Raw genomic sequence first — 19,169 nt, forward strand, 5'->3', positions numbered from 1 at the left:
GCAATGATGCCCCTGCCTCTGTTCCCTGCTGGTTCCTGGGGTGGGAATTAGGAACAAAACCCTTTTTTGGTTCCTTTAAAGAAGCAGGACCTGGTTAGGCTCAGGATTGCTGTCACAGATCAGCCCCAAGGGTCCTCTCCCCTCTGGCACTTGGGTATAGCTCCCAATAAACCCATAAACCCTTGGGATTATAACAGGCTCTAATTAAACCCTAAATCTATGGGGCAGCCCCTCCCCAGCCAGGGGCAGAGGAAGGGGCTCAACCCTGGGCACGAGGCTCCCATTGTGGCATGCCCAGGGTCCCTCCTGGCACTAAAAAACCCCTAAAATAATAAAATGAATAAATAAAAAATAAATAATGAAATAATAAAATAAATTAATAAATAATAAGAAATAATAAAATAATAAATAAATGTAAATAAAATAAAGTAATAAAAGTAAATAAAATTTTAAAATGTAAATAAAATAAGTCTCCAGTGCCTCCAGCCCTGCCTGCCCTTCTCCAGGGAGGGCTTTGTCTGCCTGGAGCCGCTCACCCATCGGGATCTGGAGATGGCTCTGCCTGAGCAGCACCTCCCTGAGGGCTCCTGTCACTCATCCACTGAGGGCAGGGACCATGGGACAGCCCGGGGGACCAGGGACAGCTCCAGGGCTGCAGCAGCCATTCCCATGGGATCCTGCCTGCCATTGCCCCTGGGGCCAGGGGAAGGATGGGAAGGAGATGTGGGCAGCTGCCAGGAGCTGGAGAACCCTCCCTGGACTGGGGACAGGGATGGAGGGACAGGAGCCAGGGAATGGCTCCCAGTGCCAGAGGAATGGCAGGGCTGGATGGGATCTTGGCAATTGGGAATTGTTCCCTGGCAGGGTGGGCAGGGGCTGGGCTGGAATTGCCAGAGCAGCTGTGGCTGCCCCTGGAGCCCTGGCAGTGCCCAAGGCCAGGCTGGGCATTGGGGCTGGCAGCACCTGGCACAGTGGCAGGTGGCCCTGGGGGTGGCACTGGGTGGGATTTAAGGTTCCTTCCCACCCAAACCACTCCATGAGTTTGGTGATTCCACCAACGGTTCCATCATTTCACCTCAATGATTTCCCGGTTAGCTACAGGTGAGGACCTGGATTTAAAACTGGAGAACAGAAAAGTAACCAGAGAGTCTCAGGTTGGAAATCGGGCTGTGTGTTCTATCCCTATCTGATGGGGCAGTTCTCTGCTGTTCTCGGGGCAGTTTTCTTGATCTCTCCCACAGCCAATCCTCCCTCCAGGAGATCTCTGCTCTCCATGGCCCCTGAGTGTCCCTGCAGGGCTGATCCAATTCCAGCATCCCATGGGCAGATGCTGCGCCCAGGGCAGGAGCCAAGCATTCCTACCTGGATCCAATCTGAGCCTGGCACAGCACAGCAGCCTTTGCCCCCTGCATTGCCAGAGGAGCAGCTTTCTGCTGCCCTGCATGGCCAGAGGGAGCCCAGGCCCATCTGCAGCAGCCCTGGAGCTGCAGAGGAAAACTCCCCCCTTGTGCAGGATCCCTGCTGCAGCAGAGCCACAGCTGGCACTGCAGGAGGGCTGAGCCCCCATGGGATGGGGCTGTGCCACAGCCTGAGCCACAGCGTGCCAGGGCCTGCTCCCACTCTGGCAGGGTTTGTTTGTATTGCTGCTTTATTTTATTATTTTATTTTATTTTATTTTATTTTATTTTATTTTATTTTATTTTATTTTATTTTATTTTATTTTATTTTATTTTATTTTATTTTATTTTATTCCCTAATCAAGAACTGTTATTCCTACTCCCATATCTTTGCCTGACAGCCCCTTAATGTCAAAATTACAATAATTTAGAGAGAGGTTTGCATTTTCCATTTCAGGGGAGGCTCCTGCCTTCCTCAGCAGACACCTGGCTGTTCAAACCAAGACACAGAGCAATAAACTCCAGACACTGAGCTGTGTAAAAAAAGCCATTTATTGCAGTTTTAACTGTATAAAAAAAAACTCCAAAGGAAACAGGACAGAGATATACAGGCCATGTGTGGAACTGAACCAAAAGTTCTCAATTTCAAGGGATCTGGAGAAGGGTTTCACTGTCAGTGGCACAGCCAGAACGAAATTCCTTTGAAATCCAAGTTTTCCTGCCTCCCAAGGAAAGGAGAGGTGGAAAAAGCTGCCCAGTGGGATGAGGGGAGGGGACAGCCTGCACTGGGCTGTGACACCGAGCTCTGTCACCTGCACTGGGCACTGCCAGGCACAGATCCTGCAGCATCACTGGATCTCCCCCATGTAGAGCCTTTTGTCACTGGATGCAGACAGAACTGAGGGGCAAGGAGAGAAAGGAATAAAGAAATTAAAACAACGTACAAATTAAACCAAAATATAAAAACTAAAATAGAACACAAAAATGAAAACGGAATATGAAAACTGAAATAGAATACAAAAGCAGAAAATATAAAAACTGAATAAAAAATGAAACAAAAATTGAAATAGAAAACAAAAGTTAGAATACAAAACCAGAAAAAAATAAAAATGGAATAAAAAATTAAACAATAACTGAAATAGAAAACAAAAGTTAAAATAGAATATAAAAACTGAAATAGAATGCAAAAATGAAAACGGAATATATGAATAATATATGAATAATATATTAATATATGAATAATTATTATATTGTATTTATAATTATAGATACAATATATATATATATAGTATATATAATTATAAATACAATACATATATATACAATATATATAATAATATATATTGTATATAATGTATTATATTAATACATTAATATATGAATAATATATGAATAAATGAAACAGAATACAAAAATTAAAATAAAAAAACCGAAAGAGAATACAGAAATTAGAATATGAAAAATGAAATAGAATGCAAAAATTAAAATAGAATATAAAAACTGAAATAAGAGTACAAAAATTCAAATACAAAAACTGAAATAGAATAAAAAATTAATATGGAATATAAAAACTGAAAAAAGAAAACAAAAATTAGAATATAAAAATTGAAATAGAATACAAAAATGACCCCAGTGGTTTGTGACCTCCCTGAGGGCACAGCCCAAACTCCTCATTTTTTTGCAAGCCAGGTCTCAGCTGCTTCCCAAGGCAGCCATGAACAGCTCTGTGTTACCCAGCACCGGCTGTGCCAGCTCCGGGTGCCACTAGAGGGCACATCTGGCCAGGAAAGCGTCCCCAGGACAGCACTCCCTGGGAGCAGGGAAACCCGGCTGGCTCCCAGCCCCGAGCCACAGCCAGGGGATCCTGGAGCTTGGGGAACAGCCCTGAGAGCATCAAACCCACCTGGCAGCCTGACACCAGCCCAGCGTCACCCCACCCACCAGTGCCACAGCCCCAGGTGCCCTGAACACCCCCAGGGATGGGGACTCCACCAGCAGGGCTGGACAGGTCAGAAGGGCAACATTCTGATGTCTTTGTGGAATTATAAAATCATCAGGGCTGGAAAATCCCTCTGAGATCATCGAGCCCAACCTTTAACCCAGCCCTGCCCCTGTCCCCAAGTGCCACATCCACAGCGCTTCTAAATCCCTCCAGGGATGGGGATTCACCCCTGCCAGGCTGGACACCCTTCCCATGGAGAATTCTTCCCAAAAATCCACCCTGAGCCTGCCCTGGCCCAGCCTGAGGCCGTTCCCTCTGCTCCTGTCCCTGTTCCCTGGGGCACAGCCCAACACAGCACTGACCTCAGCTCTACCCCAGAGAGGACAGGCAGGGTGGGGGTCATGTCAGGGAACCTTCCAGATCAGGTTCCCCTGCCATGGACAGGGATTTTATCTCACATTCAACCCAAACCTCTCCTGGCCCAGCCTGAGGCCGTTCCCTCTGCTCCTGTCCCTGTGCCCTGGAGCACAGCCCGACCCCCCCGGCTGTGCCCTCCTGGCAGGAGCTGTGCAGAGCCACAAGGGCCCCTGAGCCTCCTTTGCTCCAGGCTGAGCCCCTGCCCAGCTCCCTCAGCCCCTCCTGGGGCTCCAGACCCTTCCTCTCTTCAGGGAATTCCCAAGAATGACCCAGAAGACACCAGCAGTGGTTTCATCCCTGTCCAGGGGAGCTCTGGGGGTTTCTGCACCAATTCCCAGCCCAGTGTTTGCCACCCTGCACAGCCTGGTGAGAATCCTGCAGGGGTTTATGGATTAACATTCCCAGGAGCTCCCAGCCAGCAGCTGCATGACTCAATGGGTTTTTAATGAGAGTTTTTTAATTGTTATTTGTGATTGATGAGCCAAGAGGAGCTGAGCACAGGATGCCACACGCAGAGAGGAGCTGGCTCTGCTCCCCCAGCACAGCCCCAGCCCAGCAGAGCTGAGGGTACCCAGAGCTCCTTGGCCCTTACTTTCTCTTTGGGGTGACTGCTGGGAACTTTTGGCTGCTGACCAGGCCAAGGTGAGCATTTCCATGGAAACCCAGCACCCTGCAATCCTGCCCAGCCCAGGAGATGGGAATGGAGCCCGGTCCCAGCTTCAGCTGGCTCTGAAAAGCCACCTGAGCTTTGTATCAGCCAGCTCTGAGTGTGGTGCCACCTCCAGAACAGGACCCAAACCCACGGCAGCCAGAGCTTCCTTTGGTGGGATTTTGAGAAGGAATTGTTCCCTGTGAGGGTGGGCAGGGGCTGGGCTGGAATTGCCAGAGCAGCTGTGGCTGCCCCTGGAGCCCTGGCAGTGCCCAAGGCCAGGCTGGGCATTGGGGCTGGCAGCACCTGGCACAGTGGCAGGTGTCCCTGGGCTGCAATCAGCTGCCATTGAAGATCCCTTCCCACCCAAACCACTCTGGCATTCACATTCCTCAATCCAGGATGGAAACCAGCACCAAAACCCATTGCAGCAAATGGAGAAAGGAAAGGAAAGAATGATTTCCTGGCTGGTTGCAGGTGCCCCCAGTGCCATTTGCCACAGGGGGTTTGTAGCCTGGCAAGGCCTGGTTAGAGAGGTTTGGGCTGTGCCAGGGTGCCCAGAGCAGCTGTGGCTGCCCCTGGAGCCCTGGCAGTGCCCAAGGCCAGGCTGGAGCACCTGGCACAGGGGGAGGCGTCCCTGCCATCGCAGGGGTGGCACTGGAGGGGATTTAAGTCCCTTCCAACCCAAACTATTCCAGGATCGTGATTTTGTGATTCTCTGATTTGCTTCCTACAGCTTTTGGGGCAGTTAGGACCCCCCAGATGATCCATATTCTCATGGAATCACCACACATGGTTATTCTCCTGGCATCCCAGCCATTCCAAACCTGTTCCTCATGGCCCCTGGGAAGGCAGGACAAGCCCTGGGCAGTGGCAGCCACCCCAGAGCCACCCTGGTGCCCTCTGCGTGTCCCCAGCCCAGTCCCAGAGTCCCTGTGCTCAGCCCAGGGTGCCCCCACCTAACTGGAGATGAGCAAACCAGGCTCTGCCACCCCTAAATCTGATAACTGGCTATTTTGAGGTCACTTCCCAGAGGATCAGCAGCTCAGTGAGCCCTGGAGCTGCTGCCCTGGGAGGGGGGAGCACTTACTGATGGGTTCCTCAGGGTGGAAGGCCAGCTCATTGACAGAGCCAGCATGGCCAGGCAGCTTGTACAGGATCCTCCTGGAGGTGGTGTCCCACACGTACACAAACCTGCAACAGAGTTCCACATTGCAATGCAAGATGTTTTCTATTACCATCTGTAAGGCAGATTACCTTTGTCAAGTGGGCAGTTTGCCTTATCTCTCTCTCTGAGTGACCACAATCACACCTCCCTCAGGAGGGGACACCTGCTGATAACAGCTATGGAATGTCCCTGCATGGCTGATAAGAACTACAGCACCCCATTGGGAGATGGGAGCCCAGAGGGAGGAGCCAAGCATTCCTACCCGGATAGAATCTGGAGATTCTGGAACACCAGCACGGCTTCTGCACTGGATTGCCCAGAGGAACAGCAGCTGCCTCTGCCCCTGGATCTTCAGAGGCAGAGACTGCACCTTTCTCCAGGATCCCTGCTCCAGCAGAACCAGCCCTGACACTGCAGGAGGGCTGAGCCACAATTCCAATGGGACTGCTGCCAACAGCCTGACCCACAGGGTGTCAGCTTGGGTTCTGACTCTGGCACTGTTGGTTTAGTTCACTGCATCGTTTATTTTAGCCTTTTCTTTTCTTCCTTGTTAAAGAACTGTTATTCCTGCTCCCATATTTTTACCTGAGAGCCCCTTAATTTAAAATTTATAGCAATTCGGAGGAGTAAAGAGAGTTTACATTCTCCATTTCAAGAGAGGCTCCTGCCTTAGCAGACTCCTTTCTTTCCAAACCAAGACACAGAGTCCTGCTGAGGGCAGGCATGAGCCAAGGAAAATGCCTGTGCCCCCTCAGGTGGTTTTGTGTCACCCCGATTTTTTAAGATTTTCTAAACCTTCTGATGTTCACATTATTATAACAAACTTTCTCACACACTTTCTGTAAATAACTCACTGTTTTGCATTCTTTTATGGAGGAGGAGAAATTTGATGGCCTGTTGGTTTGTTCAGTGTCATTGGAGAGGTGGTACTGTTGCCACACACATCTTTTCATGAAAAATCCTTTCCTGAGGATTTTTCCTCCTGCGAAGCTGAGAGGCCTCAGGAACAAAATGTAAACATTGATTATCTGCTGCTGTGGAATGCAACAGGTGCATCTGGGATTGGTCTCATGTTGGTTGTTTCTAATTAATGGCCAATCACAGTGAGCTCAGACAGAGAGCTGAGACACAAACCTTTATTATGATTCTTATTCTATTCTTAGCCAGCCTTCTGATGAAATCCTTTGTTCTATTCTTTTAGTATAGTTTTAATGTAATATATATCATAAAATAGTAAATAAGCCTTCTGAAACCTGGAGTCAGATCCTCATCTCTTCCCTCAACCTGAGACCCCTGTGAACACCATCACAGCACTGCCACTTTTGGAAATCTGTAGATGGTGGAGTCAGAAAATAACCTTCCCTTTCCTTCACCTTGAGAGCAGCAGTGTGCTTGTGTTGTTTCGTGTCCCATAGTGACAGTTCTGCAGCTGGAATGATCTTTGTGAGAATAAACAGGAACCTCCCAGGAGAAAAATGGGAAAATGCTGCTCTGACAGGCCCAGGCTGAGCAGGGAGGAATCAAGAGTGGCAAAAACCTCCCTGCCAGCAGTGCCCCTCACCCCTCAGGGCACAGAGATGGATTTGAAAGCTGTGAGGCAAAAAAAAAAAAAAAATCCATGATAGTTCAGGGACAGGGAGCAAAGCAGCACTGGGAATGCTGATCTGAGGAGGAGGAGGGGTCTCACCCTCCCAAACAGCCCCACACACTCTGTGCACATCCAGGCATGCCCTGGGCTGCCAGTGAGGAGCCCAGAGCCCCCAGCCCTGCTGCACTGCAATCCCTGCCTGCCAGCAGCTCTAAGCAGGGATTTCTTCCTGCTGTGCCACACGAGGCACTCACCAGCGTTTATTAGGGAGTGATGGGATCATGCTGAGCCCTCTGATCACCCTCTGCTGGCTCCTGCCTGAGCCCCTACTGGGTTAAGAACCCCACAGGATCCTCCCCTGGGGGCACCAGGCACAGCTCAGCTTTCACACTTCTCTTAAAAACAGTCTCAGACTCAGGGAAACTGAGCCCAAAACCCCAAAATCCCAGTGTGTGCTGTGGAGAGCTCTGCTGGGACCTGCCCCAGGAGCTGCCAGAGCCCTGAGCTCCAGCAGCACCTGCAGAAAGAACCAAAAGTGACCCAAACTCCAGGAAAACCTGCCCAGAACAGGGCTCAGCCTGGCTACAGGGATCCAGGCAGGAGCTGCTCTCCCAGGGCAGGGATTGCTGCTCTCCCAGGGCAGGGATTGCTGCTCTCCCAGGGCAGGGATTGCTGCTCTCCCAGGGCAGGGATTGCTGCTCTCCCAAAACAGGAGCTGCTCTCCCAGGGCAGGGATTGCTGCTCTCCCAGGGTAGGATTCCTGCTCTCCCCAAGGCAGGAATTGCTGCTCTCTCCAAGGCAGGAGCTGTTCTCCCACCCAGGGCAGGGATTGCTGCTCTCCATGGCAGGAGCTGCTCTTCCCAAGGCAGGGATTGCTGCTCTCCCAAAACAGGAGCTGCTCTCCCAGGGCAGGGATTCCTGCTCTCCCAGGGTAGGATTCCTGCTCTCTCCAAGGCAGGAATTGCTGCTCTCCCCCCCAGGCAGGGATTCCTGCTCTTCCAGGGCAGGGATTCCTTCTCTCAAAGGCAGGAATTGCTGCTCTCCCCACCAAGTCAGGAATCCTTGCTCTCCCCAGGCAGGAACTGCTGCTCTCCCCACCAGGGCAGGGATTGCTGCCCTCTCCCCTAGGACAAGAGCTGCTCTCTCCCAAAGCAGGAGCTGTTCTCCCCAGGTAGAGATTGCTGCTCTCCCAGGGCAGGAATTGCTGCTCCTCCAAGGCAAGAATCCCTCCTTCCCCAGGGCAGGAATCCCTGCTCTCCCCTCCAAGGCAGGGATCCCTGCTCTCTCCCCAGGTAGGAATTCTCCCTCCCCACTCAGAGCCCAGCAGGGCTGGGGCAGTCACAGCTCCAGATGGTGCTGGGACAGCTGCCCCACTAAATCTGGACAAGGAGAGCTCAAGTTCTGCCTCTGTGCTATCAGAAGCTCATTAATCTGGTGATTACTGCTGCTCCATGGCCTGGCCCCTGGCCTGCAGGAATTCCTGTCTCCTTGGCACTCGATTTGGGCCTGGATTTGCTCCAGGGGACATTGGTGTCCTTCACAGGGACCTTCAGCCCCTGCTCTGCTTCCTCCCTGTGCCCTTTCACTCCTCAGCTCACTTTACAGAACCTTTCATTTACAAGTCTGAGTTGTGCCAATTGATTTTTTTCTCCTTAATTAAAGGAGGAGCCATTAATGATCTCTGGAATCCCACCAAGCAGGGATTTAACTGGGATTTGTGTTCCTCATTCTCCAACCCCACACACAGACCCTGTTCTCAAGGACCCCCCAAGCTTTTGCCAGGACAGCCAGGGGTCCAAGCCAGTGGCAAAGGTGTCCCTGTCACCTGCTGGGGATCCTGTGTGGGACAGGGCAGAGCCTCAGCCAGCCTCTGACAATAATAACCAGATTTTTTTGGACAATAATAACCAGATTTTACAACAGTCAGATGCTCCTCCACAGACCCCAAAACAACAGAAACCCACCCCTGAGGAAATGAGGAAAACTCCCTGAGGGCTGTTTGGGATTTCCCAGCTCTACACACAGCCCTGAGCCTGGAGATTCTGATCCAGGAACGCTGCAAATCCACCAGGGGCTGCAGGGGACACAGGAATGCAGTGGCACTCACCTGTCAGCAGAGCCCCCTGCAATTTTGCTGCCATCTGGGGACCAGGAGCACCTCAGAAGGTTCTAAAACAAAAGAACAAGCACAGCCTATTTAGTTCTCCCTTTTCCTTGAACTCAAATCACCAGGAGACTTTAACCAGCACCACTTTAATGATCTCCCTTGGAAGATGAGATGGTAATTACAGATTTTATTTTATTGCTGGAAACAGCCAGTGCCTTGTTATTTTACACAAAGTAGATGGTAAGTGTAGAAAACACTTCATTTACAACTAAGTACAAATGAACTGAGCAAAGAAATCTTGTTACTGAGGCTTTAATTGGAACCCACTTTGTGGATTCATCTTCCTTTGAGTTCTTATTAAAGCCTTTCTGGCCTAAGCTTGAATTGAAAAAAAAAACAATTTAGAGGAAAGTTAATAGCAGAGGGAATTGAACAAGGAGTGGAGCACACAGAACTGACCAAGGAGTGGAGCACACTCACCTTCTCAAAGTTATGGACATTTCCCTGGAAAATCTTCACACATCTCTCCTTGGGGGCGAAGGGCCTCACGTCCCAGATCCGAACTGCAGGAGAAGGAGGGACAGAGGCTGAGGGGGACAGGGACAGGCAGCCCTGGCAAAGCCCCCGTGCCCAGGACAGGCTCCCTGACCCCACAGGCCATGGGGAACCAGCAGCTTCCCCTGCAGGAGGCTTTGCAACGTGGAAATACAAAAACTTCCCAAGCTGCCATCCCAAAATGGAGCCCAGCTCCTCACAGGAGGCTTTTCCTCACCCTGCCACATCCCATGGGCACGGCCCTGATGGGCTCAGCCTCACTGAGGGACAGGGGGACAGCAGGGTGGCAGCTGGGCTGTCACTCCTACTCAGGGGACAAACCTGTCTCATGGCTCTTGTCCCCAGTGTCCTGCAGGGGCTGGGCTGTCACTCCTGCCAAGGGGACAAATCTGTGCCATGGCTCTTGTCCCCAATTCCTGCAGGACAACCTGTGCCATGGCACCTGTCCCCAGGCCTCCAGGATAACCTGTGCCATGGCTCTTGTCCCCGGTGTCCTGCAGGGGCTGGGCTGTCACTCCTGCCAAGGGGACAAATCTGTGCCATGACTCTTGTCCCCAAACCCTCAGGACAACCTGTGCCATGGCTCTTGTCCCCAAACCCTCAGGACAATCTGTGCCATGGTTCTTGTCCCCAATATCCTGCAGGACAACCTGTGCCATGGCTCTTGTCCCCAATTCCTGAAGGACAAACTGTGTCATGGCTCTTGTCCCCAGTGTCCTGCAGCATAACCTGTGCCATGGCTCCTGTCCCCAGTGTTCTCCAGGAGCTGCTCTCCCCTCAAGGACCCAAATTCAGGGGTCAGCTCTGGAGCCCAGCTCCCTGCAGGCCAGCCCAGCCCAGCCGTGCCAGGATGAGCAGGCAGAGGTGTCCCTGGAGGTCTGCAGGCTGTACCTGTGTTGTCCATGGCGTTGGAGAGCAGGTAGGAGCCCTCAGAGCTGAGGCTCAGGCCCGTCACCGAGTCGGCGTGGCCCCGCATGGTGTAGGTGAGCTTGTTCTGCCGCAGGTCCCACACCTGGCACAAACCACAACCACATAAAAACATAAACACACACAAACACACTAACACACACAGCCAGCAGTGCCGGACATTGATGGGTGTCACAGACAGATTTTATGGAAAATCCTTTTGTTAGGATTTTTCCTCCTGAGAAGCTCAGAGGCCTCAGAAATGAAATGTAAACATTGATTATCTGCTGCTGTGGAATGCAACAGGTGCATCTGTGATTGGTCTCATGTGGTTGTTTCTAATTAATGGCCAATCACAGCCAGCTGGCTCAGACTCTCTGGTCAGTCACAAGATTTTATTATCGTTCAATTCCTTTCCTTGCCAGCCTTCTGATGAAATCCTTTTCTCTATTCTTTTAGTATAGTTTTAATACATCAATTTCATAATATAATATAGTATAGTATAATATAGTATAGTATAATACAATATAATACAATACAATATACTATACTATAATACACTATACTATAATATACTATAATATAATATACTATAATATAATATAATATAATATAATATAATATAATATAATATAATATAATATAATATAATATAATATAATATAATATAATATAATATAATATAATATAATATAATATAATATAATATAATATAATATAATATAATATAATATCACTCTTCTGAAACACAGAGTCAAGATTCCCATCTCTTCCCTCGTCCTGGGACCCCTGTGAACACCACCACAGATGGGAGTTGTGGGCAAATGGGATTTGTGCCTTAGATTGGTAACTGATGTGTTCAAAGTCCAAGGAGTTACGTGGCAGCAACCCCACACACACGAGCCAGGGAATGGCTGCCAGTGCCAGAGGAATGGCAGGGCTGGATGGGATCTTGGCAATTGGGAATTGTTCCCTGGCAGGGTGGGCAGGGGCTGGGCTGGAATTGCCAGAGCAGCTGTGGCTGCCCCTGGAGCCCTGGCAGTGCCCAAGGCCAGGCTGGAGCACCTGGCACAGTGGGAGGTGTCCCTGCCATGGCAGGGATGGCACTGGGTGGGGTTTCATCCTTTCCATCCAAACCACTCCATGATCCTATGGAAGCATGAGGCTGGAAGTTTATGGGTTTCTAGAAGGACAGAATTTGCCTTTCAAAACATTTCTAAGTGGATCTGCTCAATCTCCAAGGAGTTCAATGCCAGCAGCCCCAGGCCTGCAGAATTCCTCCTGAACTGGCCCCAAAATGCCCCAAATCCCCCTGGCACGGAGCAGGAACTCCCCAGTTCCCAGTTCCAGGCTGCTCTTCCCAAAGAGGGCAGTGGGAGCAGCTGTGGTGGCAGTGCCACACTGAGCACTGGCTGGGACAGGCTGGGGACAGCTCTGGTGACAGTGCCACATGGAGCTCTGGCTGTGACAAGATTGGGACAGGCTGGTGAGGGGCTGATGACAGCTCTGGTGGCAGTGTCACAGTGAACTCTGCCTGTGACAGGCTGGGGACAGCTCTGGCAGGCTGAGGGCAGTTTTGGTGCCAGTGTCACACTGAGCTCTGCCTGTGACAGGTTGGGGACAGGCTGAGCCCTGCAGCCCCAGGGCAATCAGCTGAATGAACGCTGAGCTCACTGGTAAATGAGAACTTTCCACAGCATCAGGTGCCAGGGCAGCTGCCAACTGGGCCAGAGGGCACACAGGGGACGTCACCACGTCCTCCTCAGCTTACCTCACACATGGCTCTGGCCCAGCACTGCCAGCATTCCAGCCTGGCTCTGCAGTGACAGCAGTGCTGGGACACCCGAGTGCCACGCTGTCCCTGCCAGGCTGTCACAGCTCCCTGCCACTTTACTGGCCCTGTACCACCAGTACAGGGTTGGGGATGTAAAATTCAGCAGGAGGCACCCACAGCTGTCCCTGACCAACACAAGGTGTGACAGGAGGAAAGGGGACACAGGGTCCTACCTTGATGTCATTGTCGATGCCTCCAGAGATGATCTGGTCACTGGTGTCATTGAAGGTGACAGCCAGGACCTGGTAGGTGTTCTGGAATGTCTGGACAGCAGCTTTTTTCCTGATGTCCCACAGCTGGAAAGAAATGTGGCACTTGTAAGAGGTGGGCACAGATATTTAACAACAAAATCATTGCAGAGATATTGGCAGAGACTCAGCCTGTTCTCCTGAAATACTTTCGTGAGTCTCATAAAAACATCAAATCTGGAGATCTTTACAAAAAACACTGAATTTGCTGTGTCTGGAGTACAGGGAATGAAGGGAAGGAAGAAGAGGCCAGCAGAGATTTCAGGAGAGGGAAATAGGAGCCAGTACATGAGAATACAGGAGAAAGAAGAAGGGGCGAGCCCAGATTTCAGGAAGAGTTCTAGATTTCAGGAAGAGTTCTCATGCTTTGCTAATCCAGAAAGAAACTCTGATTTCTGATTTTTTATCCAGAAAGAATTCCTTGGGCACCTGCAGGGATGGGCCCTGCATCTGTGGGATCTGTGATTGGTCTCATGTGCTTGTTTGTAATTAATGGCCAATCACAGTCAGCTGGCTTGGACAGAGAGTCTGGGACAGCTGCCTTTGTTATTCATTCCTTTCTATTCTGAGCTTAGCTAGGCTTCAGAGATTAAACCTTTTCTTCTATTCTTTTAGTATAGTTTTAATGTAATATGTATCATAAAATAATAAATCTGAAACAGAGTCAGATGCTTGTCTCTTCCCTCATCCTCAGACCCCTGTGAATGCCATCACAGTCTCCTCCTCCTTTCAGGGACTTGAGCAGATCCAGAGCAGCAGAAAAATCCCAGCTGAGCAAGCTCAACCTTCCCCACCCCCCTGAGAAGTACAGAAGAAAAGAGAGCAGTAAAATTTGCTGTCACATTTCTGACTCTGAACTCAGATAGATAATGCAACGAGTAACAAAAAGCTAAATTCAGCTCAGATAAATGGGGAGATCCTAAAACTTTTCCACCTTTTTCCCCCAGGTTTTGCCCAGGGCACACACTTGTAGCAGTCACATTTTCTGAAAAAATCTCCCTGCCGAGGAGTTTTCTCCTGGGAAGCCTCAGAGAAAAGGAAAACAATTCTTATGTCATTTGCTTCTCCTGTGTTGTGCTCATGTGGAATGTGTTTGGAGATTGTTCACCCACAGGTGATTGTTCCATTGGATTCTGCTGGGAGTTGTTTTCACTCTCTGGCCAATCAGGGCCAAGCTGTGTCAGGACTCTGGACAGAGTCATGAGTTTTTATAATTATCTTTTTAGCCTTCTCTAAGTGTCCTTTCTGTATTCTTTAGTATAGTTTAGTATTCTTTAATATAATATAGTATCATAAAAAAATAAATTGGCCTCTGAGAACATGGAGTCAGATCCATCATTCCTGCCGTTAATCAGGGCACCCACAAACCCAGCACACACTGACCTTGACAGTGCCATCGTCGCTGCCGGTGCAGACGAGCTGGGGTCCCCTCCGGGCAGGGTAGCAGGAGTTGACAAAGGACGTGTGGCCCTTGAGCCTCTTGACCCTCTCCCCTGTCTCGCTGTCCCACACAGCCACGGTCTTGTCCGTGGATGCTGAGAAGAGCATGCTGCAGGCAACAACCACAGTCAGGGCTCTGCTCCCTTCCCATCTCTCCTTACCCCTGTCCTGCACTGCCAAGCAAATTGTATCTGCTTGCCATCTGCACGGCAGCTGTCTCCTGTTCAGTGGGCAGCTTTCCTTATCTCTTCCACACCCACTCCTCCTGCTGATAACAGCCATTGAATGTCCCTGCATGGCTGATAAGAACTACAGCATCCCATTGGGAGATGGGAGCCCAGAGGGAGGAGCCAAGCATTCCTACCCGGATAGAATCTGGAGATTCTGGAACACCAGCACGGCTTCTGCACTGGATTGCCCAGAGGAACAGCAGCTGCCTCTGCCCCTGGATCTTCAGAGGCAGAGACTGCACCTTTCTCCAGGATCCCTGCTCCAGCAGAACCAGCCCTGGCACTGCAGGAGGGCTGAGCCACAATTCCAATGGGACTGCTGCCAACAGCCTGACCCACAGGGTGTCAGCTTGGGTGCTGACTCTGGCACTGTTGGTTTAGTTCACTGCATTGTTTATTTTATCCTTTTATTTTCTTCCTTAATAAAGAACTGTTATTTCCCTCTCCTGTATTATTTTTTGCCCGAGAGCCCCTTAATTTAAAATTTATAGCAATTCAGAGGGAGGGGGTTTGCATTTTCCATTTCAGGGCAGGCTCCTGCCTTCCTGGCTTTCCAAACCAAGACAACCAGTAACCAGTGGGAGCAGAACCTTTCCCCATTGGTGTTTTGGAGGAGCCTGAAACGCTGACTGACACTGGAAAAGCTGCACAGACAAACTCCCCTCAATCCCTGCTGGAAATGGCTTTTCTTCCTTCTCAGGTAGCATCTGGGATGAGAACAGCTCAGCAAAGCTCAGCAGCAAGGGTGGAACAGCCTTTTAAATTAACCAGTATCTCACTTGGCCTCTCTCCCTGTGACCCCACACAAACTTCCCCCTGTGCCCCAAAACTGCATCAATGGCACTGGGGGGTCACAGGTGCCCCCAGATCCTCTGCCCACACAACACAGACTTGGTGTCCATGGAGTGAGCAAGGGCAAAAATTGCAGAATCATTTAGGTTGGAGAAGAGCTTCAAGAACATCACGACTCTAAGCTGTGCCTGATCCTCATCCTGTCCCCAGCCCAGAGCTCTGAGTGCCACCTCCAGGAATTGCTGGGGCACCTGCAGGGATGGGCACTGCAAAGCTCCCTGGGCAGCCCCTGCCAAGACCTGGCCACCCTGTGCAGGAAGAAATTTTCCCCCAATATGCAAAAATGGGATTTTAAGGACATTCAGGGCTCCCTTTCTGTTGTTGGTGTGAGGGGTTTGGAGCTGTGGGGAACAGGAAATGTTCCCTGCCAGAAGGGGCTGGGGCAGGGACACCTCTGCTGCTGGGCTTGCACTGGATGGATATTCCCTTGTGGGAAAAGCCTTTGGGATTCTGGTGTTCAGGATCCAGAGATGAGGTGGGAAAAGAGCTCCAAGGACATCGAGTCCCAGCTGATCCCACCCTGTCCCCAGCCCAGAGCTCTGAGTGCCACCTCCAGGAATTACTGGGGCACCTGCAGGGATGGGCACTGCAAAGCTCCCTGGGCAGCCCCTGGCAAGGCCTGAGCCCCCTTTGCATGGGGAAATTCCTGCTGTGCCCACCCTGAGCCTGCCCTGGCCCAGCCTGAGGCTGTTCCCTCTGCTCCTGTCCCTGTGCCCTGGAGCACAGCCCGACCCCCCCGGCTGTGCCCTCCTGGCAGGAGCTGTGCAGAGCCACAAGGGCCCCTGAGCCTCCTTTGCTCCAGGCTGAGCCCCTGCCCAGCTCCCTCAGCCCCTCCTGGGGCTCCAGCCCTGTTCCCTGAGCAGCACAGAGCCCCTGCCCTCACCTGCCATCCGTGTTGTAGTGCAGCTCCATGACAGCCCCGCTGTGTCCCTTCAGGGTGGCAAAGTTGTCACAGTCCCCGTAGACGTTCCAGAGCACTGGGGGACACCAAGGGACAGGTGAGCACAGGAAAGGCACAGCAACAGCCTGGGGCTGATCTTTGGGGCTTCAGCAAAGTGCAGGATGGGCCATCCCCAGTGCTGAGTCCCAGCTGGGATATTCACAGCAGTGACAAAGCATCAGCTGAGCCCCAGGGCAGAGGAGATTCAGGGATCTTGATAAGGTGAATTTATTGAGAAAAAATATAATCTTTGCTTCAGCAAGCCTAAGCATCAAAACCTGCATTTCTGCAGACGTCTGGAACCTGTGTGACAGGGACACAGGGCTGTCATAGCCTGCCCCAGCTGTGGGAGATGGAAAGACAGAAACTGCCACAGACACTGAAGGGTTTGATTTGCAGCCTTGGAAGGAGCTTGGATTGATGTGAAAATAAAGTATGCAGACATTGAATAGAAAAATCATAAACTTATGTTTGTATAGTTAAGAATATGCCTTAAGCAAGTGAGAAACTGTACTGATAAAATGGTGAAAGGTTTACAATGTAAGGGTGTAATTGTATAGAATAATTTTAATTATTCTATACATTATAAACCTATAGCTTACCATCTTATCAGCTATAACCTCTTATAGCAAAGATTATAATTTTCTAGATGTTATAACAGAAGTATATATGTACATGCAATAACAACCTATTGGTTAAAGAATATTATAAATTAAATTATTGTACACAATTACACCCTTACATTGTTAACCTATAGCTTACCATCTTATCAGCTATAACCTCTTATAGCAAAGATTATAATTTTTTAGATGTTATAACAGAAGTATATGTGTGTATATGAATTACAGCCTATTGGTTAAAGTATCTGCATGGCAGTAAAAGTAAGGAAAGGTGACAGGTTAGGAAAGCAAAACATTCTCTGGTGGCTGTCCATAAGTTTAGAAAGTTATTTACTGTCCTGCAATGAAGAATTTGTGACTCTCCTGAGCTATGGTCACTGCCTGCTGTCTCAAAACCTCCCAACCTCTGGGGCTGATATTTATTTAAACAAAAAATGGGCTTTAACCTGATTTTAGTCCCGTCCCTTCAATTAATGCAACAACAATAACACCAGCAGGGCAAATTTCCAGCCCCATCAGGATGGCACCTGCCAGAGGAGCTGGGAAAAGCTTCCTGGGGAAGCAATTCACCCCCAGGAGCAGGGGAGGCTGAGCTGAAACCCCTCAGCAGCAGGGCCTGAGCCAGGGGACAGCAGGGGACAGCAGTGCCACTCACGGATGAGCCTGTCGAAGCCAGCTGAGGCCAGGGTGTTGCCATTGGGGTGGAACTTGCAGCAGTAAACCTCCCCCTCGTGTCCTGAGAGCAGCATGATGGGGGCCTGCAGCGAGGAGCAGCGTGGGGGGCCCTGGGGGACAGAGGGGACACCGTGAGGGGACAAGGGACAAAGGCAGGGCATGGCCAGCCTGCCCCCCCTGCTGAGCATCTTCACCTTCCCACAGCACATCCCACCAGAATTCCAGAATCCCAGCACTACTGAACATCTTCACCTTCCCACCAGAATATCAGAATCCCAGCGTTACTGAGGCTGGAAATGAGCTCCAAGGTCACCAAGTCCACCCTGTGTCTGATCCCCACTTTGTCCCCTGCCCAGAGCTCTCAGTGCCACATGCAAGAATTCCTGAGACACCTCCAGGGATGGGCACTGCAAACCTCCCTGGGCAGCCCCTGCAAAGCCCTGAGCACCCTTTCCATGCAGAAATCAATATGCAAAAATGGGACTTTAAGGACTTTCTGTTGTTGGTGTGAGGGGTTTGGAGCTGTGGGGGACAGGAAATGTTCCCTGCCAGAAGGGGCTGGGGCAGGGACACCTCTGCTGCTGGGCTTGCACTGGATGGATATTCCCTTGTGGGAAAAGCCTTTGGGATTCTGGTGTTCAGGATCCAGAGATGAGGTGGGAAAAGAGCTCCAAGGACATCGAGTCCCAGCTGATCCCACCCTGTCCCCAGCGCAGAGCTCTGAGTGCCACCTCCAGGAATTGCTGGGGCACCTGCAGGGATGGGCACTGCAAAGCTCCCTGGGCAGCCCCTGGCAAGGCCTGAGCCCCCTTTGCATGGGGAAATTCCTGCTGTGCCCACCCTGAGCCTGCCCTGGCCCAGCCTGAGGCCGTTCCCTCTGCTCCTGTCCCTGTGCCCTGGAGCACAGCCCGACCCCCCCGGCTGTGCCCTCCTGGCAGGAGCTGTGCAGAGCCACAAGGGCCCCTGAGCCTCCTTTGCTCCAGGCTGAGCCCCTGCCCAGCTCCCTCAGCCTCTCCTGGGGCTCCAGACCCTTCCCCATTCCTCGGACCCGCTCCGGGGGGCTCAGAACTGCACTCAGCACCGGAGGTGCCTCAGCAATGCCCATCCCCAACCCGCTCGTGGCCTTTCCCTCCTCCTGGAGCCGCCCCTGCCCCTCTCCCCTCAGCTCTCCATCCCTCCCAGATGTCCTCCCAGCCTCCCCCCACGTTCCCCCGTTACCGCCTGCAGCAGAGCCCCGGCCGCCGGCTGCCCCCCTGCACCGCCCGTGCCCGGCGCCCCCGGCAGGTCATGGCGGGGCCGTTTGGCGGGCACGGGGACGAGCGGAAGGTCGGGGCCGGGCGCAGGGGTGGCTCCGGGGGCGGCGGGGCCCGGGGGCGCGCCGGGCGCGGGGCCGGGGCCAGGCCCAGGGCCCGGAACCTTCCGCTTCTGCTGCTCGATCATGGCGGCCGCCGGGCCCCGCCCCCCGCGCCCTATTGGATGCCGGGGCCGTGCCTGCAGCTCTGATTGGCGGAGCGCCCTGGATGTCCCGCCCCTCGACACAGTACCGGCGCGCCGGGGATAGAGCGGGGAGCGCGGACGCCTTCTGGCGCGCCTCGCTCTGA

General features: G+C 51.6%; 1 protein-coding gene across 1 annotated transcript; it reads right to left on the reverse strand.

Annotated features, from left to right (window-relative positions):
- Positions 1-1,931: 1,931 nt before the first annotated feature.
- On the reverse strand, positions 1,932-19,045 carry SNRNP40 (small nuclear ribonucleoprotein U5 subunit 40). The gene is made up of 10 exons (XM_074555385.1): positions 18,787-19,045; positions 17,549-17,678; positions 16,217-16,310; positions 14,195-14,360; positions 12,737-12,859; positions 10,715-10,835; positions 9,749-9,831; positions 9,269-9,330; positions 5,496-5,599; positions 1,932-2,295 (listed from the first exon to the last, which is right to left on the reverse strand). The coding sequence occupies exons 1-10, from the start codon at positions 19,006-19,008 to the stop codon at positions 2,246-2,248; spliced, it is 1,155 nt and encodes a 384-aa protein (XP_074411486.1). The 5' UTR covers positions 19,009-19,045; the 3' UTR covers positions 1,932-2,245.
- Between the last annotated feature and the right edge of the window lie 124 nt (positions 19,046-19,169).

Source organism: Zonotrichia albicollis, chromosome 20 (assembly GCF_047830755.1).
Source record: "Zonotrichia albicollis isolate bZonAlb1 chromosome 20, bZonAlb1.hap1, whole genome shotgun sequence".
Taxonomy (NCBI): Eukaryota; Metazoa; Chordata; class Aves; order Passeriformes; family Passerellidae; genus Zonotrichia; species Zonotrichia albicollis.

Bases quoted from the DNA above. Each gene is read 5' to 3' on its own strand.
- SNRNP40 (XM_074555385.1), bottom strand. From the start codon at position 19,008: ATGATCGAGCAGCAGAAGCGGAAGGTTCCGGGCCCTGGGCCTGGCCCC. The intron at 9,832-10,714 runs GTACAGCCTGCA...CTTCTCCTGCAG, and splicing joins CAACGCCATGGACAACACAG to TTCGGATCTGGGACGTGAGG. The intron at 9,331-9,748 runs GTGAGTGTGCTC...CTTTTGTTTTAG, and splicing joins ATGTCCATAACTTTGAGAAG to AACCTTCTGAGGTGCTCCTG.